The following is a 22,823-nucleotide window of genomic DNA, read 5'->3' as shown; positions in this document are numbered from 1 at the left end:
AGGACGCGTTAGTCCTCTTCCTTCTTATCCTGTTCGGCATGTGCTGAGCCGATTTCTATTTCGCCGCTGTCACTTCCAGGTGCAAAAGCTTCATTGTCATCTGGTGCGTGCGCATTTCGACTTGACTTTCTCTTGTAGCAGCTGACGACCGCACGGAGAATGAAATTGATGTGGGCGATGTAAACAATAAAAGTAGGAACAATGTTGACGAGAACAAAGATCACAATCTGTGAGTCTTGTCATCAAGGGAAAGATAACAGCCGACAGGGGAAACGTACAAATGCAGGAGTCAGTTGCAATCTCTCTTGTAGATCTTTGCTGGTAAGGATAGAGAAGATGTTGCTGGAACCTGATCCAATGACATCTGCTACAGAGATAACAATCCTGCGGATCCCTTCAGGTCGCCTCATAGAAATCTCTCCCTTTACCTTAGACGCAACACTTGTTTGGGATACTCCGCAGCGAGTCCAGGGAGAAATCCAACAAGGAAGACAGGAAATGTGATACCGGATCGAGTACCTACATACCATCACAACCCATGAGCTCTTATGCAGGCAGAAAACTCACTTAGCCACATGAGATTGACCAAGTCATCCATGAAGTAACATGCCATGAACAGGAAGACAATGGCGGCCTGACCATCTCTCAGACGATTCAAAACTTCCAACCAACCGCCACCTGATGATATACAGGCACAGATCTGGTGTGTTGCCGCCATCCCCTGTCAAGCACTCGGATAGCGCGGACCTTGACACATTATCAAGGTAGCGCAAGACAAGCGATCAAAGCGCAAAAGATAAACATTCACACTGAGACATCCAAACAGGACTAAAGATCATCCAAGTTCTCATATGATTCAGAAACTCACGAGCTCCGAAGGCATCCACCACATTCGTCCAGCAAGGATTTCGTCCACCGTATCCTTCCATCGGATGTGCAGGACGTAGAACACTATGGCATCAGAAGCCATCATTGCTTGCATGATTATCGTTGCTTTCTCTGGTCCTAACTTGTCCGCAAGCGCGACTTCCGCCACCAGATTGAGAGGAAGGCACAGGTAAAGCACTGGAAGAAGCTTGTACACAATATTGAGAATAACAAATGTGACGCATATCGACCATATCGGGACTTTTTTCTGCAGCACATGTCAAAACTGAGAAGTTTGCTATCAGATCACCTTGATATCCAACCTCAAGTCGAGAGTGAGAGATCCAAGCTTTGCATGCAGGCAATCAGTTATTTACATGATGGGGATTGAAATTACCTTCACGCTCAGCTCATACAATCCGACAATGATTCCAACAAGAACCACAAACTTGAAAAGTCGCCACCAGACACTATCTCCTGACTCAGCCACGCTTTCCTCAATGCTCTGCGTTGCCGATTGTTCGGACACTACTACAGGCAGCTCCATGTTGCGCAGATACTCGCCTGAAGGGGCGCCCCTTAGATTCTCTCTTGTAGACGGCTCGAGACGAGCTGGACCATCCATGCCCAGGGCTTCTGAAGCAAGAATGTGCGTGATCAAATTTCGACGACCTCGGCGACCGTTGTCTTCCTCATCGTCTTTGTTATGGCAACAAGATAGCAAGCCAACTGTCGATGCCTCCACGAATGATCTTCAACGGCTGCCACTGTCGCCTTTAAAGTTCAATCCCTTGGACAAGGCATTCTATATGCTGCTTGTTGCTCTTTCTCATATTCATCTCCATATTCTTGTTCGTTGTCTCCCTACCATTCCTGCTCCTGCTCCTGCTCCTGCTCCTGCTCCTGCTCCTGCTCCTGCTCCTGCTCCTGCTCCTGCTCCTGCTCCTGCTCCTGCTCCTGCTCCTGCTCCTGCTCCTGATCCTGCTCCTGCTCCTGCTCTTGAGTGACTATCTATTGCCAAAGTTGAATTTACACCAATTATGAATTGAACATTTAGAGAAAAGCTTCAATTGTTTTTCAGCCTCCCCGACGGACCAGCATTTGCTCGATGCTATTGCATGTGTATGGCGATGCGCGAGGAGGAGCAAGAGATCAGTTCGCTGAATCGAGAAGATAGACGACACTTGCTTAAAGTCTCACAGAGAATCATCGTGTGTGAGGGTTGTAGAAAGCCTTTCGAAGAGAATTACAAGTTGAGATGAATAGAGAAGAAAATTGTACCTTAAAGCTGATACAACATTCAAGTTGCCCAGTCAATGGAGCATCAATCCTTCTGAACGTTCCAATAGCGAAAATCTGAATGTAGAAGTAATCAGTATTTTCTAGAATACAGCAAGCGTTTCCTGAAAAAGGATTCTGGAGCGTGATCATCATGAATTTTCTCCGCCTCCGCCAATCATGCACCAGTGTTCCTTTATCAGAAAACTTAATGAGATCGCACAAGTGCAGCCGTGCACTTAGCTGCTGTATCAAAGCAGAGGGGTGTGGTTGATTTGATACTGATATCATACTGATATCATACTGATATGACACTGAATCGACAATCGTATGATCTCGATATGATACTGGAATCATAGTACTATGATCCTACTATGATACTACTATGATACTGCTGCTGTATCTAATACGATACTAGATCTTAGCATCATTGTAAAAACAAGTACCTTGATACCTTCTGTCATGCATTCCTTGGACTGTAATCAATCAACAGCGTTATGTGCGTGGACAAGGCTGGTTTGTCATAATCAGAGATGTTCTGAATCAATTCTGCTAACCACGCTATCAAAATCTAGCTCTAAGTTCCTTGCTTGCAAGCTTTGGCTGTTTTCGAGGAAACAAGGCTCAAAAGCATCTTGGTAAGGATGAACTTGTACCAATGACCCCTTTGCAGCAACCCGCACCGCACATCTCGGGATAGGTAACGTGGGATCAAGAACAATCTGAGCATTGCGAGCAGCATGGAGAGACTCCTTGCTCTTCAGCAAAGTTAGCAATCAAAAACAAATTGAGAAATTCACTCAAGAATCTATGGTGAGTATCGCTCCAATAACGCAACATACTAGTCTTTGAACATTCCTGCTCATTGCATACGACAGAACGACAATCCTGGTAGAAGACAGAGGCTATCAGGTAATGATGGTCTCTCCTTTACTGGTAGCACTGCAAGAGTACGAGGTGTAAGCTCAAGGAAGCTAGCTCGCGCACAAGGGAACTCACCACACCTGATGATTCTCCGCTGATCATCTGCGATGAGATGAGGACCTTTTTAGAACAACACTTCGAGTTGTCAGCCGCAGACCTACATCGCATCGAGTGTATCGCATCTCGAATTTACGTTATGCCATCATACTACGCTATGTCTTTATTATGCTGTGGAGGATTTTTGAGTATTCGCTAAGACATCGTACTGTTACACATGAATTTTCGTGTTGTGAAAAAATTGGATTTAGTGAAGAGATATCAGTTCGTCTATTAAAGTTCGAAATGTATGCATAATTGAACTATGCGTATGATGAAAACTACATCGATTCTGACGAGAATGACAGGACCGAGCGAAATCATGGTATGGAAATGTCTTCATGTTTAATCTGAGTTTTACATAACAAGGCGCTTTCGCAATTCCTACGAAACTATTTAAATCTATGATATACCCATCGCTCTTGCAAAAAGAACAAAATCGTCTGATATCAAACCATCCCGTCTGTGCACTCGATGTACCAATGAATCCACTCAGGTGCAATAGGCACTAGCTCCTCGGGGACCAAAGATTCTTCAGCGTCCTCGGAGCTGGCGTCACGGATCTCCCAGTCAGGAGAAAGAGGAGCTCTATGAGCCTCGCTGTCAGCTACTGATTCGTCCTCGTGCTCTACTTCAATAGACTCGACAGTCTCATCTACACCATCACCGACATCGGACAGGGAGCTCTTGATCGCCCTATCAGTGAGTGACGGGGGCAGCAAAACGGTCTCGACCTTGCGAGGTTTCTGGTATGGCCATCGCTGAATTCCCAGCCTGCGGCAGACTTGCTTGAGCGTGGTGAGAGAGATGCCGAGGATCTTTGCAGCCTTAACGAGTGGAACTCCGTACAGGTTTTGAAGAGTCGTGATGTCAATCACGAGCGGCAGTCTTCCCTTCTGAGGGCCTTCGTCCTCGCCCAGCTTTCTCCTTGGGAATAGCCTGATACGATTGGAAAACATTTTTCGATTGGAGAATTCAATAAAGTCTGAAGCTGGCTCTTCAATTCGTAGGTTCAAGAAACCTTCGGGTGTGCTTTGGAAGGTGGGTTTTGTTGGAACCAAGATGTTTTTGACTGGATGTGCTTGTAGCGATTTTTGGAGAAAGCAGAAAGGAAGAGTTGATGGGACTGCGACAATGAGTAGCGGACTTGACAGAAGAGGAAAACAAGAGGAAGGGGGCAAGGAAAGTGAGGAAGGAGCTGACTGAGGGACGGCGAGTTGCGAGTGAGGATGGGAGGTGTCGACAGGTCTTATCAAGGCGGAACCTTTGCTTGATGACATCAGCTATGTTGGGGTGGGGTACTTAGGTAGGAGTAATTGGTACCCCTATATTTCTCAGTGCAAGAGTGGTATAGATAGGGGTCTGTCGAATGGACCCATCGAACATTGGGGTGGGGTACATTTCTAAAATACAGCTTTTCGCTAACCCTCCGACGCTCACCTGGGGCGGATATGAACTCAAAAACCTCCCCCCTTGGTCCACTACCCCCTACTCCGAGCTGCAGTGCAGGTCTTAGACCCCTGGTATTCCCCTCCCGCGTCTTATTCCCGCTTCTGCACGGAAACCACGTCCTTTCAACCCTAACCCTTCACCTTGCTCCTATTGGTTACTCGGTCAGTCACAAGGTCTTGTGACCCACCCCAGTGAAGCATCGAGGGACCCCATCTCCGACGAGAGCCTACCTCCCTGGCCCCACCCCCAAAGGGTCCACTGCTATAAGAAAAGGTAGGAAGGGAGGGGGTATCAGAAGGGGGTGGAAATCGAAGCACCGGTGGTAGTTCCGAATGGGCAGCAACAGGCCGGCTTTACCTTCCGGAACTTCGTGACATCACCATCTGATTTTCGGACCAACGGCCGCCGCAGGCCCAGGCTTGATGGTAGTTTGTAGGGGTCCGCCGCCACTTAGGGGGGCGATTCTAAACTGAACTGTCCGACTGAGTCACGGCCGCCGCTAGTTACAAGGGGGTGGATGGAGTACCTTTGAAAGGGGAGGGTATTAGGGGCCGGCACAGTAACTCCGTACCGCAGTACTGCCGTCAGCGAAGGCGGCGATGTTTGCCCAAGAAGAGACCAGGGCACACGAAAAATTGACTTTTCAGGAGGTTTTTAAGGCCTTGTGTCACCTTCAAAGTCAGCATGCAATTAGTACTACAGTTGACTCGTGACCGGACCGTCATGACAGCAATGTTTATCTACCGTGTGGGCCGCTAAAGTGACGTCTTTTTTCGGAACTTACAGTGATTAGCCCGGGCGGGCCGCCGGATCGCCGAGCCCGTCATCACGGAGTACGGTCACTGCCGCCGTACCCGGCGCCCGGCGGGCCGGCCCGGCCCGGGCCGGACGGTCCCGGCGACGCCGTCACTGACACGGGCGGCCCGGGCGGCCCGGCGGTCCGGCCCGACTCGTACGACGGTCCGATAATTTGCTCACCCCCAGGGCCCAGTGGGCCTCCCCACTCTGGTAACAGGAGGGGTGGGTGGGGAAAGGATGAGACGGCGACGCAGAGGCCCATGCAGCAACCAAGACTGCCGGAGTCCTACTATGCTGTGTTGGGGAGTGTTGAACTCCTAGGGTAGAGGCACTACGGGATGCAAGGAGCTGTTGTTACATGCTCATTGCGTTAAGTTTCTTCGCAAGTCAGCACTGGCCCGTGCTGACCGCTCCTGTCGATTTAGTTTGTCAGCATTCAAATAGTTTGTTCCGTTGCCTCATATGCCTTGGCACCATTGTGATGATTGCGTCATTGTGCATCAATTTTATTTCGACCGATTTGTTGAAAGGCCAACAAGATCGTTACAGTGCAGGATACATGGTCTCAGACAAGTGAACACACTTCAGGTTGGATAGAAAGTACTGAGGTCTTAGATAGCAACCTTTAGGTAGCAATGATTACTACTTATTTTCACGAAACTGTACCATGAATCTGACGTATGATACAACAGGATGCCAATATTCAAGTCGTTTTCTAAACAACAACCCAGAAGACCAGCCTCTGGTCGAAGGTCTGTGTCCCCTGGAAGGCGCGCCCTGTCCCCTGGTAGGCGCGCCTTGTCTCCTGGGAGACAACCAATGTCTCCTAGAGGTCAACAGAGCATGAGAGGCATGCAGCAGCAACCTAGACCACAGGGCATGCAGCAGCAGGGCATGCAGCAGCAGTATCCACAGGGCATGCCAGGTATGCAGCAACAAGGCATGCAGCAGCAAGGCATGCAGCAGCAGTATCCACAGGGCATGCCAGGTATGCAGCAGCAGGGCATGCAGCAGCAAGGCATGCAGCAGCAGTATCCACAGGGCATGCCAGGCATGCAGCAGCAGGGCATGCAGCAGCAGGGCATGCAGCAGCAGTATCCACAGGGCATGCCAGGCATGCAGCAGCAGGGCATGCAGCAGCAAGGCATGCAGCAGCAGGGCATGCAGCAGCAGGGCATGCAGCAGCAGTATCCACAGGGCATGCCAGGTATGCAGAATCCGCATCCTGCAAGAGGACTGTCACCAGGCCGACGTCCAGTATCCCCGGGTGGTCGTCCTATGTCCCCAGGGCGGCGGCCCATGTCCCCAAGAGGGCGGCCCATGTCTCCAGGCGGTCGTCCGATGTCCCCGGGAAGGCGTCCTCTGTCGCCCAGAGGACGTCCAGGGTCGCCGGGCTGGCGTCCGATGTCTCCTGGGCACCGACCGACATCTCCGTACCATCCGATGTCACCTCCGCGTTCACCCTCGCCGACTTCCATGTACAACACGGCAGGTCAGGGTTGCCATGATTGACTTGAATGAGGTTGGAGACGTCCAGGTATTGGCATCACCTTCGAACCCGATCAAGATGATGAGAAATCGACCTTTGGCATGCACAGAATCACAAGCATTCGCCAAGGATCTCCTGCTCAAACATGTACATGTTGCTGTTGTCAAATCTCCGAGAGCCTGAGCACCTGTAGGTGGTCGCATCTTGAAGGGAGACATCCTGTATGCGGTGAACTCCAACCCTCAGAGCCCTCAGAGCAAGCTTGTCGTCGTGCAGGGCATGCCGGTTTGATCAAGCCAGGTTGATCCATCGTGAAATTGTTGACAAGTATGTTTGCAGTTGAATCAAGTCATTTCGTTTCTCACAGGGCCTCCTAATACTCCGGTATCAAGTCACTACGCACCCACCTGATTGCGATTAACAACGATGACCAGGTGCTGCTGTCTATCCTAGATGGAGACTTTCCCTATCTCCCCCCCAAGATCACTCAAGTCATGGTACCCGCTACCCATCTGTGACCTGAGCTGAATCTGCTTGCAGCGGACAATCCTCCCCACGGGAGTTCGGAAGACCGTGACAGCCAAGTCGCCAACCTCGGAGTTGGAGAATATGGGTACTATGAGAACGGTGAACTATCAGAGCTACGACCGTATGCCGGCGATGGGTGTTGCGCATTGAAACACATAGAGCTAGCAAATAAGGCTTCGATTTTGATCACTATAATCTACTATCTTGTTGAGTTCGTTTAGTTTACAACTTGTTTTCAATATCAGCCCAGCCCATCGTAGCAAGTCAGCCCTTTCATGTTGATCAATGTATCGTCAGCGCCTTTGGACATGAGATACTTTGAAAGTGTGTTGTACCCGTATGCTGTGGCAAAGTGCAGCGCAGTGTTCCCTTGGTGGTTTGTAGCATTAGGATCAGCTCCGTTTCTGAGAATCATTTTCACAAGTCTCTTATGTCCATTCTGAGAAGCAACCATCAGTGGCGTGTTGCCATGAGCGTCTCGCCTGTCCAACGGGAAACCACTCTGCACCAAGTCTTCGACCTCAGCAACCTTGTTGTGCCTGATCTTTGAGAAGAAGTCTTTCAGCTGATCGTCAGAAACATTCTGATTCTCTATGTGTACACTGGTATTCCTCTCGTTCTCGTTGGGCCTGACAGCTGCAGCGTCTCTTTCATCCATCTCTGACCGACTTGAGTTAGGAAAGCTCGCAGCTTCGCTTCCGGCATAAGACTCCGCAGAAGGCACGCGGCTCGGCACGTAATCTCGATCGTCAAGGTCCCACCCGACTCTCTTGTCCGACCTTGAGCGAGCACGGGAGGAGTCCGTCAGCGAGCTGAATTGGTTTCTCCGGTCATTAACGTCAGCGGAAGCCTCGAGCTCTTGATAATTTCCCTGTCTGTCCACACGCCCTGTATTGGATATCTCAGTTCCACGGATGTTCTGCTCGATGTCTCTGGCCTGCGTGAAAGGTCTGTTCTCTTGCGATTGACGATCATCCTCTTCTTCCAGGTGTATCCCTACGGCTTCCAGCTGCTGCTCAAGCTTAGGCGCCTTCGACATAGAGCTCTTGAGCCTGTTCAGTAGGTTGGAGACGTTCTCCTCGGCTTCTTCAACGCTCTCAACTTCCGGCCTTGGCATTGCTTCTGTTCTCTCTTGGACCTCGAGAGTCTCTTCGGTGTGCGTGTGTCTTGGTTCCAGCATCTCTGTCTTAGAGTTGGATTCATCCGCGCCCTCATTGCGAGCATTCAATCGCTTGAAGATGCTTTCTTTCGTCCCGTTCTCTCCAAGCACATTCCTGATCTTCTCTTCTATCCAGGTCTCCAGCTTGGCTGACTTGTAGGAATTCCCTCCCTTCTCCGCATACAATCCCAGATCTGACCTCGGGCGGCTAAAATTTCGGTCAAGGGGTTGTGTGGAGTGTCCTTGTTTGAATCCCTCAGCTTCATTTGCTTGTTGGAAGCCAACCACGGGCTGGGTGCTTGCTGCCCTCTCCTTGTCTCGCTTGTGTTGAGGTCTCTGTCCCAGCCCCTTCCTACCAGTCACACCCTCGACGCTCCTGACCTTTGACTTGGTCGACAACGACATGTAGGGAGAGACTTTACGTTTTGGATTTTGTTCTGATTGAAATGCGATGATGCTGGGGTGCCACTGACCCTTGGACAGCAGGTTGCTGAGAGCAGAGCTTGTGTTGACAGCATCATCCCACCTAGGTTTCATGTTCTCTTGTAGTGTGATTGTGGCAGGTGCCCAACCTTTGAACTCATGGTCAGCAGAGGTTACCACGCCGGAGTCGTCTGGTTGCTTCGGGTGTTGCTGCTCCTTCACTACATTCTGATCTTGGACCTTGGGCGCTTGCGAGATCTTCGGGAGATCAACCTTGACGGAGCTTTCGATCTCCTTTGAGCTCCTTCTTGGAATGAGTTGCGAGCGGCTCGCAGAGAAGTGATTGAGAGTTCGTTCAAGATTCTGGTCAAAATCTGACCCGATCTCAGTCAAGAACGTCACGTTCTCGCTGTCTATTCGAGGGGAGGGCAGCGAATCCTGTTCCCGCATGTGAAATCTTGGATATGTCTTGGACTCTACAAGACTGTTTGACCGCCCCGAGTGTGAGAGCGCGGACCTGTTCGATCTCGACCACTTCTTTCCCGTCTGGGCCATAGACACCATTCCTGCCCTTTGCTTCGAAAAACTTTCGTGGGAGCTCTTCCTGTAATCGCTCACAGTCGCAGCAAGGCTCCGAGAGTCAATAGATGGCAACATCTGTCTACAGATGCGATCTGTCTTGGACTGGACCTTGTTGAGATGCTTTTGCAAGCTTTCATTCTTGGACATTATCAACAGCTCCTCCTGTTGCAGATCATATCAGTATCAAAAGAAACTCAACAGCAAGCCATCACCTGCTTTGCAAGTTTGGAGGACAAGTAGAGCCTCTCTTTTCCCTGCTTTTGGAAGAGCAACAGGATTTTACCTACGTTCTCTTTCTGGATCTTCTTGAGCTCAGCATCAGAAGGAGCGTTGTGGGTTCCTTTTTTCTTGCCTACTCCATCTGCCATCTTCCTGATCTCTTCCGACATGGACTCTTTGAGTTTCTTCAGCTCCTCGAAGTGCTTGTGCTTCAACGCGCTCTCCATCTCATGGTGTTGCCGCCGAAACTCGTCAAACTTTCTTCTCCACTCGTCCTCCCATCGTTGACGTTTCTCCACATCATCCCTCGCCGATGTCATGAGAGCTTTCATCATCCCTTCCAGTTCCTTCGTTTGAGTAGCAATCGCAAGTTCCTGCTGCTTCCCCTCCTTGCGCGCTCTTTCTTGTTGCATCTGCAGCTCCATCTGTGCCAGCCTGCGCTTCTCGTCCTCCAAGGTCTTTGAGATTGTTTCCAGTTGCTTCTGCCCCATGCCACCAACGTCTGCAAGGAGGTCATGGTGGCACATGAGTGCTTGAGTTGTTCACCTTCCTCCCTGGCTGTTGTAAACAGTACCTCCTCATCATCCACATCCTCATCCTCCTCCACCTCCAGCCCTGCGAAGTCGACATTTCCGTTCCAGGGAGACCTCCTGTTGAACATCTCAGCAATAGCGTGCCGGGGAAGAAGGAGGATGAAAGAAAAGGACAAGTATCACCTGCTGGTGAAGCCTGGGAGCTCCTCTCGCTCCTCCTCTCCCAGCATCGTCTCTCTCACCCCGCTCCCTCTGTCGCCATAGGGAATTCTCAACTGAAAACTATTAGACTACTGCGCAAGGGGTGGGTCGCATAGACCATGGGTAGGGTGGTATTGAGATTTGCAGGGAGGAGCACTACCGTGTTCTGAGGGTGGGGTGGTAAAACAAGGGGGTACAGGAAGATGAGGGGTGGGCGTGTGTTAGGGCCAGCGGTCGGTTGAGCAAAGATGGAGGCGGAAGCGAGCGGAAGGAGAGGAGGAGAGCGAAAGGCCGAAGAGGATGGCAGACTGAAAGCTGGGAGAGACGGGAAGGGGGGCAGGGGCGGGGAAGGAAGGGAATGAGGTTGTGGACGTACTGTGCTGTTTACACAGACCAGGGAAATAGGAGGGAGGAGGGATGAAAGAAGGTGAAGGGAGCGAGAGTCTGCAGAAAATTGAGGCGGACAAGAGAAGACAAATGATTGAAAGAGGCAGAAAATAGCAAGACAGGAGACGGGGATCAAAGATTGAAACGACTATTACGACGGTTGCGGCAGGTAGGAAACGTGATGCAGAACCAAAAGAACATGCTGCAGCAAGGAAGGGATAAACAAAAATGACTCTAAAATCTTCGTAGGGGATAGAGAAGAGTCAGAGGGGCTGAAAGATGATGAAATTCAAGCGAAAGATAGGGACGACTGCAAGAGCCATGAAGGACAGTTGTTGTCATTGTTGAAGGAGTAAGTGAGAAAAGAGATCTATCATTCCCCTTGCAGAAGAAACTATGCAAAAGACAAGAGATGTGCACATCGTAGTGTGACCTGACAACAGAGCAGGAGAGGAGAGAAAGACAGGGAGAGTGGTCAGGATATGACGAGTGAAAGACTTCCTGTGCGAAAATAGACAGGTTGCAAAGCATTCTTGGGATGGAGAGGAAAGGGCTGAAGCACTAGGAAGGAACATGAAGTAGGCCACAGGAGTAAATTCTGCGCATGAACAACACCATCGAGTGATTTTCTAGGCAACGTTAAGCAGCAACAGTGAAATATGACCAATGAATTTCAAATGCCCACGATACAGATAGAAACAAATCAAATGCATCTCGTTGAAAGCATAATGAATTGCTCATAAGACCGTCGATTGGGAATAGGATTGTATGAAATCAACATTTATTGAATATAGAACCTACATTTGTTCATCAAGATAAATCCAGGCGTTGAATTGCCTTTGGACCTTTCCTTCCTTGGCACTGCTGTTCCTTCTCTGTCTCTTACACTTCTTGCCTTGACAAACCATCGAGAACAAGAAGGACAAGAGCATACACAAGTACATCACGAAAGTTGCCTTGTCGGGCGAAGAAGACTGCATTTCTTGCTCAACAGGAGCTTGAGCAGCAGCAGTGGAAACGTCGCACTGTTCCTCGCAAGAGATGGAGCGCCTCCTGGCGATGCTCTCCTGGATCTGCTTGCCAGTCTGGATGTTGTACAAGGCCCTTGCAGGACAGCGATTCCCCCTCATCCGATCACAGACCACAGCGACGTGACATTTGCACGCGTTGAGCCGCTGGGCTCCGCCCCGTCTAGCCTCCTGCATGAGCTCGAAGCCCATGGCCTTGTTGTGCTGCAGGCGCTGCGAGATGTGATCCTCGGACAGCACCTGAGGGAGAGCCTCGATCACCTCCTGGACAAGCTGAAGGAGCACATGAGAGATTTTCCCGTCAGCCGCCGCAACCGGTGAGAGCCGGATGTTGCAGGAGATCTGAGATCCACTGCAGTTGTACACATTGGTCTTTCCCTCTTGCTCAGTGCCCTTGGCCGTCTCCTTGAACATCCTGGCAAGCTCTTGACTGTTGCTTCCAGGTCCCTGTAACATGCACAAGGCGCGGCCGGAAACCTGCATCTTGTTGTATCCAGAGAGCTCGAGGAACTCTTGGTTGGTCTGGATGATACGGAAAGGCGCAGCGACTTCCACGAGCGCCATGGGAAGTCCGCCACGCTCCAGTTCAGCCTCGTGAGGTAGGATGGCGTTGGAGTATTCAAACTCGAGGACGACGACTTCCACCTCCTCGATCAGGTACCTTCTTGCAGAGACGTGGATCATTACGGCCTGCCCATTGCTGAGGTAGAGCTTGAAATGCCCGTTCTGCTCAGTCTTGAGGTTGCAGGATGAAAGAAAGGCATTCAACATCACAGAGTTGGTGTTGGGCCCTTGCAACAGATTGAGGGAACGCCTCAAAATGTAGGACTCATCAGAAAACCCAAACATCTGGAGCCATAAGTCTGAAGCAGCCATGATCTTGTATGGCTTTGCTCCATCAATCACAAGTGAAGACTTGTTGTTTGCCAAAAAGTTTCGTGCTTCTGTCATGACCTCAATACTCTGGGCTTTGCTGACTGCCTTCATGACAGGAGCGCTTTGTTTCGTTGGCAAAATAGGCATTTGCCACTCGTTGGAATGAAGAACTGCAGACATTGAATGGTGTTGTAGGAGAGAGGAGAGAAGGAGAGTGGGGAGACAGGCAGGAGATGGGGTGCAAAGTCAGAAGTGAAAGGAAGGTTTCGATGAGGAGAGCGAAGGTATCAGACGTGCGGATGAGGTTGTTGGAATACAAGGGCTCTAGTCGCCCTTTTATAGCAAACAGAGGATCGGGGCTGTGATGACGTCCCCCTCGTCAGCAATATGAGAGCATGCTCCGGTAGTAAACAAGTGAGCCATCTTGTGGTGAGCTATCCCTGAATTCAATATGATTTTACTTAGAGAAATAGGGAGCTATGAGGGTCTCGACGAGAGTGCATTAATGCTGCTGACATCTTGCTATTTCTAGAACTTTGGATTATGCATCGTTTCGGAGTCCGATGAAATCTCGCTCGAACCTAAAAGGGTGCGTTTCGAGAAATGAAGATCAAAACGGCCGCTGCAACCATTTGAGTCCAGTAGAGGAGTATTTCCGACCTACTTCATAATCTCCTATAGTGACAATTATGAAATATTGCAGCATGGATAGCCATGTAGCCTGCTCTACCGACCACTTTTGGGCGGCTGACCAGAGGCCTGTAAAGCTCGATCTCATATCGGCCGCCTGCGACCCCTTTAGCTTGAAGGGTGAGGTAAGGTGGTATGGAATTTTACTTATAGAGCTAAGCGATGTATCAATAACCCCAAGGGTACAACCCAAAGAACCAATCAAGTCCCACCCGCACCTGATATCTCTTCAGCGAAAGGACAACCTCCTTTACTGTGAGAGAGGGAGTTCACTACTGGGGCCCGGAGTTGACAGGTGTACCCGGGGCCCGGCCCCGGCCCGGCCGGTTCTCGGGCCCCGGGCAAGGCGGCCCCGGTACAGTACCGTACTCTCAGTGCATAGAGGTTCCGGGAGTCCAGGAGCCTTGGATCGGGCGTTCATGCTCCCTTTGTGGGTCATGGCGATCGGACGACGTGTGATCGGACCGTACCGGGCGCCGCAACCGTTGAACCGGGTCCCCCGTGACTGTCTACTAGGCTACATGATGCCATGGGCGTTCCGGGCCAAAGTTCCGAAGGTCCTGTACACGACGGTGCCAGTACCCGGTGACCGCCGTACTACTGACTCTTGGCCTCTCCTCTGTCCCGGTCTGTGCTGTTGTCACAGTGCAGTGCTGTCACTGGCCAGAGGCGAGTCAGTCACAGTGTCACAGTCACTGAGTGTTGTGCCGCGAGTGCTGACCGGGCCCTCGCGCTAGCAAGCATGACTCTGTGATGGAGTACTGTACGCGACAACAAGAAACTTTCAAAGCTGCAGAGCCTCCGGCAGAGTCGCCGTACGGTACGGTCAAGTGGGCCGCCGCCGGTCTCGGGCGGCCCGCCATGGCTCAGAGTCAACTTGGCAACTGCCCTGAGCCATGGCTCAACTGCCCGGCGGTAAGTTAGCTGGGAATTTATTATTTGTGTAATAATAATAATAACTTACCGGGGCCGCTTTTTAACTTAACTTTGAGTAAAGGGTGCTGGATCTGGTACAGGGTCCCTGCCAGTATAGTGCTGGATAGGGTACAAACAGTATACTGCACGGGCCTACATGTGCTGGATCTGGTACAAACGTACGGTACCGCTCAACGCGTGTACGGCATAGGCCGAGCGTTAGAGCTGGATAAGGCCCCCAACAGCGCTAAGCACGGCCCGGAATGGTCCCCTCCGCCCTCCCTCCCCTCCTTGTCCTCCTCTTGCTCGAGGCGGCCCCGTCTTACGCCTCCGACGTTGTCTACAAGCATTGCTCTTATCAGGCTGACTGCACCGACCCCAACTCCCCCATCTGCATGACATTCTGGACAGACAGATACCTCCCGGACAGAAAGGCCCTGCCTTACGTGAACCTTGGGGTATGTGTGCAATGCCAAAGCGACTGCGACTGCGATCTGGACCAGTACTGCGCACACGACTTTACCCTCTCAAGCTACGGCAGCGAGTACGCTTCTCCATACTCCAGGGAGAACAGAGACGGAGTCTTGAGGGACTATGAGGCATTCAAGGACCTGCCCGTCCGAAGCATCTGCAAAAAGCGCGAGATACCGACCTCACTATGCAGCAGGGAATACGACCTGACCTCTGACGTCTTCAGCCGAGTCGTAGGGTAGCGCATCATGACTTGTCGCATTGAGTTGGTGGTGACATAACTCTGACTTGCAGGAGTCAGGTGTATACGTCCGAAGGACTTCTGCATCAGAAGGACAACAGCAAGTTCTGAGCGCAAGGCTGTCCGCTTCGAGAGCGAGACAGATTACTCCTGCAAGGTTGTCAAGTAAGCTTCTCGGAGCGGCTGGTTGACGAGGTATACTGACGAATGTTTGGAAGCGGAGGGAGCTGCCCTTTAGGTTTGAACCTCATGACGAATGGATCCTATCAGACGGCATCGCTGTGCTTTCCGGTAAATCGAGAGTCAGTTGGGTCAGATGTCATAACCACGACTTGTACTAGCCTGTGGCAGGTCAATACCATACCGAAGGGGGGTACTGCGCAGCATACATCGTTGTTGACCAGCAAAACTACAACCCCAACCCTACGCCTACCTTCCTATCATTCCGCTCATTGGGGTGATAGCTGCAAATACCTCCTGCTAGCGCTCATTGACATGACATCGAAATAGCTTCAGCATCCGTTCGAGCGCCATCGATTGGAGAGGCTCCTGCGTGGACAACAAATGCCAAGCGTGAGTTGTCGTCTCGCACTGCCTCTTGACTCGTGTCACCTCTGACGAGCATGCATCCCGTCCGCAGGTGTAGCGATGGAAGTGAAGCTTGTAACCGCGACCGGTATTGCGTGAATGGCAAGGTAGTTTGAGAAGATGGAAGGGAGAGGGATGACGTCGGGATATGTCAGTGGGTTCGCAAGACCTTGACGATCACAGAGTGGGTGAAGTATCAGATTATCACACAGGTCGGCGAGGTCTGCATTGGATGGGGAGAGGTCCTGACATGAGAACAGGTCTCGATCGCGGCCTTCACGGGACTGTGCTTCCTCTCGGCGGTAGTTTATGGCATGGTGCAGCTGGTGAGATGCATCACGAGCAGAGGAAAGGAGATGGAAGTGATCAGTTCCTTGCCTTAGTCAGATCTCTCTTTTCCGTTTAAGATCCTTTGATGAAGGTCACAAGTAATGATTTTCGATCTGGCCCGCAGCTAAGGTTGCCCTCGGCCCGGTAGCTTGCGGATCCACCTGCGGTTAGTCTGAGGCCTCTCATCCAACTCCTTGCTTGACCCTCATGCGGAAGAGTGTCAGTAGTGTATGCTGCTGCCTTCAGTCGACAACGAAGATCGGACTGTCAGAAATATTTCCGAGGCCGCGTGGTGCCCGGCCATCTGCCATGATGCGGCACTGCAGTGATTGAGCAACTGCAGCATACTTCCACTCTTTCTCCCTCCAATGATCAAAGTAGTTTGATATTCAACTTAGAGTACAACCTCCTGGGAGTTCACTACTGGGGCCCGGAGTTGCCAGGTGTCAGTGTCACACGGTACCGGGCCCGGGCCCCGGCCCGGTACGGTCGGTACTCAGGCCCCGGGCCGGGAAAGGCCCCGGTACTCTGCATAGAGGTTCCAGGAGTTGGATCGGGCGTTCATGCTCCCTTTGTGGGTCATGGCGACGACGGCGCCGCAAGTATCCATGGCATAGACAGCTGTCCTCCTCATACCATATGGGCGTTCCTGTACCGACTCTCGGCCTCTCCTCTGTCCTCTGTGCTGTTGTGCTGACCCTCGCGCTAGCAAGGAACGAGTGCCCGGAGCATGCAGGAGATGGTTATGATGAGCTCATGGAGTACGCGAGAAGTCGCAAGGAAGCCAGCGATGCTTCTGAAGCGATGGCATGCTTCAAGAAAGCTGCAGAGGCCGATCGCCGTCGTCCTGAGCCATGGCTCAACGTTGGGGAACTTTACAAGTTGGCCGGCCGGCTCGAAGAAGCCGAGGTGGCTCTCAGAAAGTGTGTATCGCTCGGGCCGACATGGCCGCTGGCTCACTTCAACCTCGCGAATGTGCTGAAAGATCTCGATCGCAATGAGGAATCTCTTGCCGCGTATCAGGAAGCACTGGAGCTGGACCCTCCGTTCAAGGCGGCTATCTTCAACAACATGGCGCTGGTACATGGAACTTTGAACCAGAATGACCTTGTCATCGCAAGCTATGAGAAGGCAATGAGGATTGATCCTCGCGTTCCGGAGACGCACAACAATCTTGCCTCTTACTACCAGGCGGTCGGCGACATGACGAATGCAGTGAAACATTACAAGCAAGCTGTTCAGCTAAAACCCGACAAAGGCTTCCTGCTCAACCTTGCGTATGCACTTGGAGCGAAAGGAGAGACCGCGGAATCTTTGAAAGTCTACATGAAGACCATCGAGATGTTTCCTGATTACGCTCTTGCGTATTACAACCTCGGCACTTCGCTGATGGGGGAGGAGCGGTACGCGGAGTCGGAGTATTGCTACAGGTGGGCGGTGAAGGTAAGAACCGTTGGGCGACCCTTGACGGGGTTAACTCTGCCACCTGACAGCTAGATGGGACAAGAGCAGATTACTACAACAATCTTGCAACAGTAGTGGGAGCATCGGGTGCAACACACGAGGCAAGGCGAGCCGGTAGGAGTGCAGGAGAATCTCACGTGGAGAGTTTTTCCCAGGTTATGGAGATCTATGACATCGTCCTCCGATTGCATCCTGGACATGAGACAGCGGTGTGATGAATGTTCTTGTCTGTTGCTGTTGCTCATGGTCTGCAAGTATTGCAACATGTATCATACCAAGCACGAGATCTGCGACTGGAGCAACGTCGACTCGCACCTAAAGAAAGTTGGCCGCCTTCTGTCTGTGCTCGCCCTGCATGACTGCAAACCTCTTCAGGTGGTTGCCATTGTCAATCGACAACTCAAAGAAGGCCGGGTTCCAACAGTTCGTGCCTTTCATGCTCTGGCGTGAGTTTGCAAATTTCAACTCTCACTCCGTCTCTTGACCTGCGGCACAAGCTATGCCGTCTCTGCTGATTTTGTTCGGCGGCTATCCGAGGTCAGGAGAGGAAGAGTAGGGGTGGGGCGATAGGGAAGTGTGAAAAGGAAGGTGGAGGAGGCAGAAGTGGAATTGGGTAGGAACAAAGCAGGACAATAGAAGGAAATGATGACGGGGCAGAAGGAAATGAGGGATCTGATTTTGCACAGGCGTGGTCGAGCTTAGCTGAGAAAGAAGCCTTGATGATGGTTCCAAAGGTTGACTCATATTGTTTGTCCATCCTCTCCCCTCCCCCCTTCATCTTTCAAGATGCCACTCTCACTGAGCACGCTACGTTGTTACTTGTATCGATCTACATCAGCCTCTCCTATCTCCATTCGAATCTGAACTCTCTCGCCCTCCCACCATTCCTTCTCACTTTCTCTCTATCTTGCTCCCTCACTCGATTTCGTACTCAATATTCTCTTTTCTCCTCTCCGACATTCCTCTCGCACTTGACATGTAAATCATAGAATTTTGCGTTTCCAATGCCCCCAACCTCGCCTGCTCCTCGAAGAATTCGAGTGGTGACTTTCTCTCTCATTCTCCTCCATTTCTTTTGAAGCAATTGCAGGGATACACGTCCTCCGATCTGAAGAAACAGCATCCTGTTGCACACCTAGTAACTCTCCTCCTGTTCTCCGGCTCTCTTTCTTGCAATGATGCCGCTGTTTGTGCAGGTCCTCTCCATGTTCCTCCTTCATGATCTACTTTCCTTCGAGGTGAGGATACAGTCGCCAACGTCTCCCTCCCTCTTATTTGTCCCTTTCATCGTCAGCTCCTCCCTCCTCCTCAACTCATCTTCCCCCCCCCCCCCTGCCCCCACCTCTCACCTCCTCCTTTCACCCTCTCATCTCTCCTCCTTCTCACTCCCCTTGCTTTTTTTTGGATCCTCTTCCTCCTGCCATGATTGTTCCCATCGCTCATCTCTCTCTGCTTCTGAGCCAAGGACAGGTCTTCTGTTTTGCGCTCTCTCCTTCGGATAGCTCGGAGATTCGATTGCAGGCAAGAGTCGCGGAAGGGGCAGGAAAGCGGAGGAGGAAGAGGAGGAGGAGAAGAGGGCAACGAGAGAGCAAGGAGGTTGGAGGAGACTAGTTGCCAGGAGGGTGTAAAGGTGGGAAAGGGGTTGAGAGGATTGGTTGCAACAGGTTGAGCGAGGAGCGCAGCATTTCATCGACTTGACCCCCGCGCTGTCAAAGTCGCTTGTAGCTGCTGCAGAGGTCACATCTTTGAGCTTCATCCTTTGCTCCTTCCCATCAAACTTCTCCTCACATTGTCCTATCATGCCTACCTCCTTGCTAACACTGTATCTCTCTCTCCATACTCCTTGTCTCACTTGTTTTGCTATCACTGTATCTCTTCCTCCATTCTCCTTGTCTCACTTGTTTTAATTTCTTGTTCTGCCACATCCTTTCCTTCCTTTCCCTTCTCACGCGTTCACAGGAAGTCAACAGACACAAGGTAGAGCATTTCTCCCCTGATCCAATCTCATCATTCTTCCCTCTCCTCCTCCTTCCTCTCTCTTACCCCTTCCTCTCTCCTCCTTTTCCTTCATCTCTCTCGCTCCCCATCCCCATCTCTTGCGCTTTCCTCTCCACCATCGTGTTTCTCATCAGCTCCAACAGCCGCACATTCTGATCAACCTGAACGGATACACCAATGGGGGGAGGTTGGAAATGTACGCTCTCCGCCCTGCGCCCATCCAGGTCCTACTTACCCATCAACCCATCCTCCTCCCGTCTTCCTCATCCTCCGCTCATCTCTGCTCCTCCCCTTGCTGTCTCCTCCATGTCCATCCACTCTCCTCACTTCAACCTCCCACCTCTCCCTCTTCCTTACACTCTCCTACCCCTTCCGCCCGCCCCCGCCCCCGCCCCCGCCCTGTCCTCCTTTCCGGACTCTTCATCGTCCTCTTGCGAAAGAAACGAACTTATTGCAGGTGCATGGCATCGGCTACCCGGGAACTCTGGGAGCGACGTACGTTGGTCACATGATCACAGACAGGTGGAGAGAGGAGAGGAGATGGAGAGAGCAGGAGGAAGATGGTTAATATGAATGAATCAGAGAAAGAGGGGAGTGGGGAGGCAGGGCAGGGCAGGGCAGGGCAGGGCAGAGAAACAAGGTGGTGCGCAGTGGAGAGAGGTGGAGGAGACAGGAGGGAGCGAGAGGAGGGGACAGGGGGGGGGGAGGCGAGAGCAGGTGTGGGCTGGTTCTCACCAGTCACTCAGGATATCCTCTCCTCCCGAGGCTGTTGAGGGCTACACAGAGCATTTGGTTCTCATGCCCAACAGCTACCTTATGAACTCTCTCAAGAACTCTTACCCGCACCTGCTGCATCCCCGATACAGACCGAGCGAGGAGAGGAACGAGCTTCTCAAGACCGACCCCTTGCACTCGAAGGTGCAGCAGGACGGAGAGGTCAAGGCGTACAGGAGGCTGGAAATGGAGACAGCGGTCTTTGTGGGAGTACAGAGGGATGATTGGGATCTGCCGAACAAGAAAGTGGTCAGTGATGTGTTTGTTGTTACTCCTGCTCTTGCTGTGGCTGCTTGTTTTGTTGGTCTTGTTTTGGGTGATGATGACGCTGATGACGATGACGACGATGACGATGATGATTTGAACCTGTGTCCACTTCTTGTCGACTGTTTTGCCGCTTCTCCCACCAACATGATCATCGCAACCACGACCACTTTCTCGTCATCATCACCACCACCACCACGACCACTACCACCAACATATCATCATCATCATCATCATCACCACCACCACCACCATCACTCTCCTCTCCCCGACATCATAATTTTGGCAGGTGTATGCTTGTTTCAACACGCTGATCAAGCTAAGACCACGAATCTTGAAGCGATGGAAACGAATTCTTGATAGAGTACCCAACTCTGTCATCTGGCTCCTCCGAGCCCCACAGGTGCCGTCGAGGTGGAGTCAGGGAGACAGGGAGAGGAGAGGAGAGGAGAGGAGAGGAGAGGAGAGGAGAGGTGGGGAGGGAAGGGGAGGGGAGAGGGAATTGGAGCAAGTCAGAAGCGGGTGAAGGGAGGGTAGATGGGAGGATGAGACTAGAGTAATGAGGAGCAGGTGGCCGAAGAGAAGGTGATGCAGTGGTGGAGGGAGGCCGGAGACTACGAGGAGGTAATTTCAATCCCTTCCTTTCTACTGCTGCTCCTTGACCGGCCCTGCGCTTGCAGAGGATTATCTTTACTGGAACTGCAGCTAAGGAGGAACATGTCAAGCGCGCGGGCCTTGCAGATATCTTCCTTGACACGGACATTTATGGAGCACACAGCACTGGTGGGGAGGAGGAGGAGGAGGAGGAGAGGAGAGAAGGGGTCACTTGTATGGGAGGAGGAAATGGAAGAGGAGGATATCTCGACCTTTGAGCTTGAATGGTCTCGTAGGAACGGATGCTCTTTGGGCTGGCCTCCCCCTCCTTTCTCCCACTCATCTCCTCGGGTAAGTCGGGTGAAGCTGCTGGGGATGAGCTGAAGGTGCAGCAGGATGGCATCGCGTGTATCTGCTTCGCTCCTCTCAACCATCGGCCTAGGTGCCTTCACTGTTTGACCTCCCTCCCCTCTCCACCCCTCCCCTCCCCTCCTCTTCCTCTCCCTCCCCTCCCCTCCTCTCCCTCTCCCTCTCCCTCTCCTCTCTTCCCCTCCCCTTCCCCTCTCCCATCACATTTATGCCAACTGGAATGCCTTCTCACGCATCCTATCTTGCTCAACCTGCTTCAGAGGAAATGATTGGCCGGACTCTGGACGAGTACGAAAATCTCGCAGTTGCGCTAGGAAGGTGAGGAGGAGAGGGAGGAGAGGAAGAGGAGCAGACAGGCAGGAAGTGGGTGTGGTGATGTGAGAATAGAGATGTTGAACATGTGGAGAGACAGGAATCACTGTAGCTGGTGCTGTGCTTGTGCTGGAGAACGAGCTCAGCGGATGTGACTGACCTCCAATATCCTCTTCATCCTCCTCCTCCTCCTCCTCCTCCTCCTCCTCCTCCTCCTCCTCCTCCTCCTCCTCCTCCTCTTCATCCCCAGGAATCCCCGCAAACTGCTCGAGATCCGGCACAGACTGCGGCACGAGAGGTGGAACTCGAGCCTCTTCGACACCAGGAGGTCAGCTGGGAGAGTCAATTTGACCAGCTGAGAAACGGGCAGGTGGATGGAGGACTGGGAGAAGGGGATCACGATGCTCTGGTCGGCGTACGTTGGCAGAGCGGAAGGGATGATTCACAGTGAGCAGAGGCAGGAGGGGAAGGGGGGGGGGAGGCAAGGAAGCAGGAAAATGTTGCGGGAGAGCAGTCGACTGACAGCTGAGCAGGAAACATGCACGTCGTTCTTGCCCGATAAAGTTTCAGAGTACCAGACAAGCCGCAAACTTTCTGCTCCCTCTCCTCCCTCTCCTCCCTCTCCTCTTCCCTCCTCTTCCTCTCTCCTTCTCATCCCTCCTTCATGCTGCTGCAGCATCTCGACGGCTTGCTGAGTCTGGCTGGCCGTAGCCCAGCTCGGAAAGAACCTGTCAACCCAGGTGAACCCCAGCAGAGGAGGGAGCTGACTCGCACCGAGATAGCTGCCTCGTACTTCCCTAGCTGCGGCATGATGTAGCACCCGACGATCTCACTCTTGAACTCGTCCAGCATCTCCCGAGCTATCGCGATCCCCTCTGCCATCTGCTTCAGCCTCCTCCACCCCCCTCACCCTCAAGGCCCCTTGGTCTCCTTGCTTCTCCTGCCCTCGTTCCTCTCTCTCCCTGCTTCACTC

At 52.0% G+C, this 22,823-nt stretch overlaps 6 protein-coding genes across 6 annotated transcripts; 2 read left to right on the top strand and 4 right to left on the bottom strand.

Annotated features, from left to right (window-relative positions):
* Window positions 1-8: 8 nt before the first annotated feature.
* Window positions 9-1,492, bottom strand: GUITHDRAFT_100817 (hypothetical protein; the record flags this gene model as incomplete). Its single annotated transcript, XM_005840774.1, has 7 exons — window positions 9-227; window positions 279-384; window positions 429-519; window positions 568-634; window positions 869-1,135; window positions 1,178-1,216; window positions 1,265-1,492. The coding sequence occupies 7 exons, from the start codon at window positions 1,490-1,492 to the stop codon at window positions 9-11; spliced, it is 1,017 nt and encodes a 338-aa protein (XP_005840831.1).
* Window positions 1,493-3,614: 2,122 nt separating this feature from the next.
* GUITHDRAFT_100816 (hypothetical protein) lies at window positions 3,615-4,124 on the bottom strand (the record flags this gene model as incomplete). Its single annotated transcript, XM_005840773.1, has 1 exon — window positions 3,615-4,124. One exon carries the CDS (start codon window positions 4,122-4,124, stop codon window positions 3,615-3,617), a length of 510 nt encoding a protein of 169 aa, XP_005840830.1.
* A 2,110-nt stretch (window positions 4,125-6,234) lies between these two features.
* Window positions 6,235-7,582, top strand: GUITHDRAFT_132888 (hypothetical protein; the record flags this gene model as incomplete). Its single annotated transcript, XM_005840772.1, has 7 exons — window positions 6,235-6,602; window positions 6,623-6,860; window positions 6,908-6,952; window positions 7,115-7,189; window positions 7,244-7,288; window positions 7,339-7,401; window positions 7,445-7,582. The coding sequence occupies 7 exons, from the start codon at window positions 6,235-6,237 to the stop codon at window positions 7,580-7,582; spliced, it is 972 nt and encodes a 323-aa protein (XP_005840829.1).
* Window positions 7,583-7,676: 94 nt separating this feature from the next.
* On the bottom strand, window positions 7,677-8,000 carry GUITHDRAFT_57314 (hypothetical protein; the record flags this gene model as incomplete). Its single annotated transcript, XM_005840771.1, has 1 exon — window positions 7,677-8,000. A coding segment is annotated over one exon (324 nt), but the record flags the coding sequence as incomplete, so codon positions are not given.
* Window positions 8,001-11,699: 3,699 nt separating this feature from the next.
* On the bottom strand, window positions 11,700-13,148 carry GUITHDRAFT_150313 (hypothetical protein). The gene has a single exon (XM_005840770.1). It carries the CDS (start codon window positions 13,018-13,020, stop codon window positions 11,734-11,736), a length of 1,287 nt encoding a protein of 428 aa, XP_005840827.1. The 5' UTR covers window positions 13,021-13,148; the 3' UTR covers window positions 11,700-11,733.
* A 1,560-nt stretch (window positions 13,149-14,708) lies between these two features.
* Window positions 14,709-22,437, top strand: GUITHDRAFT_160947 (hypothetical protein; the record flags this gene model as incomplete). Its single annotated transcript, XM_005840769.1, has 31 exons — window positions 14,709-15,154; window positions 15,218-15,314; window positions 15,376-15,448; window positions 15,509-15,614; window positions 15,668-15,730; window positions 15,798-15,852; window positions 15,901-15,966; window positions 16,006-16,071; window positions 16,419-16,518; window positions 16,785-17,518; window positions 17,569-17,748; window positions 17,795-17,985; window positions 18,037-18,076; window positions 18,226-18,273; window positions 18,630-18,677; window positions 18,736-18,777; window positions 19,061-19,135; window positions 19,204-19,275; window positions 19,499-19,516; window positions 19,672-19,761; window positions 19,995-20,059; window positions 20,284-20,560; window positions 20,895-20,978; window positions 21,146-21,199; window positions 21,256-21,358; window positions 21,466-21,520; window positions 21,565-21,611; window positions 21,799-21,856; window positions 22,101-22,178; window positions 22,221-22,297; window positions 22,384-22,437. 31 exons carry the CDS (start codon window positions 14,709-14,711, stop codon window positions 22,410-22,412), a joined length of 3,537 nt encoding a protein of 1,178 aa, XP_005840826.1. The 3' UTR covers window positions 22,413-22,437.
* Window positions 22,438-22,823: the final 386 nt, after the last annotated feature.

Source organism: Guillardia theta (assembly GCF_000315625.1).
Source record: "Guillardia theta CCMP2712 unplaced genomic scaffold GUITHscaffold_5, whole genome shotgun sequence".
Lineage (NCBI taxonomy): Eukaryota > Cryptophyceae > Pyrenomonadales > Geminigeraceae > Guillardia > Guillardia theta.
The sequence above is the reverse complement of the archived record's forward strand: the minus strand, read 5'-3'. Positions and strand labels throughout refer to the sequence as shown.

Bases quoted from the DNA above. Each gene is read 5' to 3' on its own strand.
- GUITHDRAFT_150313 (XM_005840770.1), bottom strand. From the start codon at position 13,020: ATGTCTGCAGTTCTTCATTCCAACGAGTGGCAAATGCCTATTTTGCCA.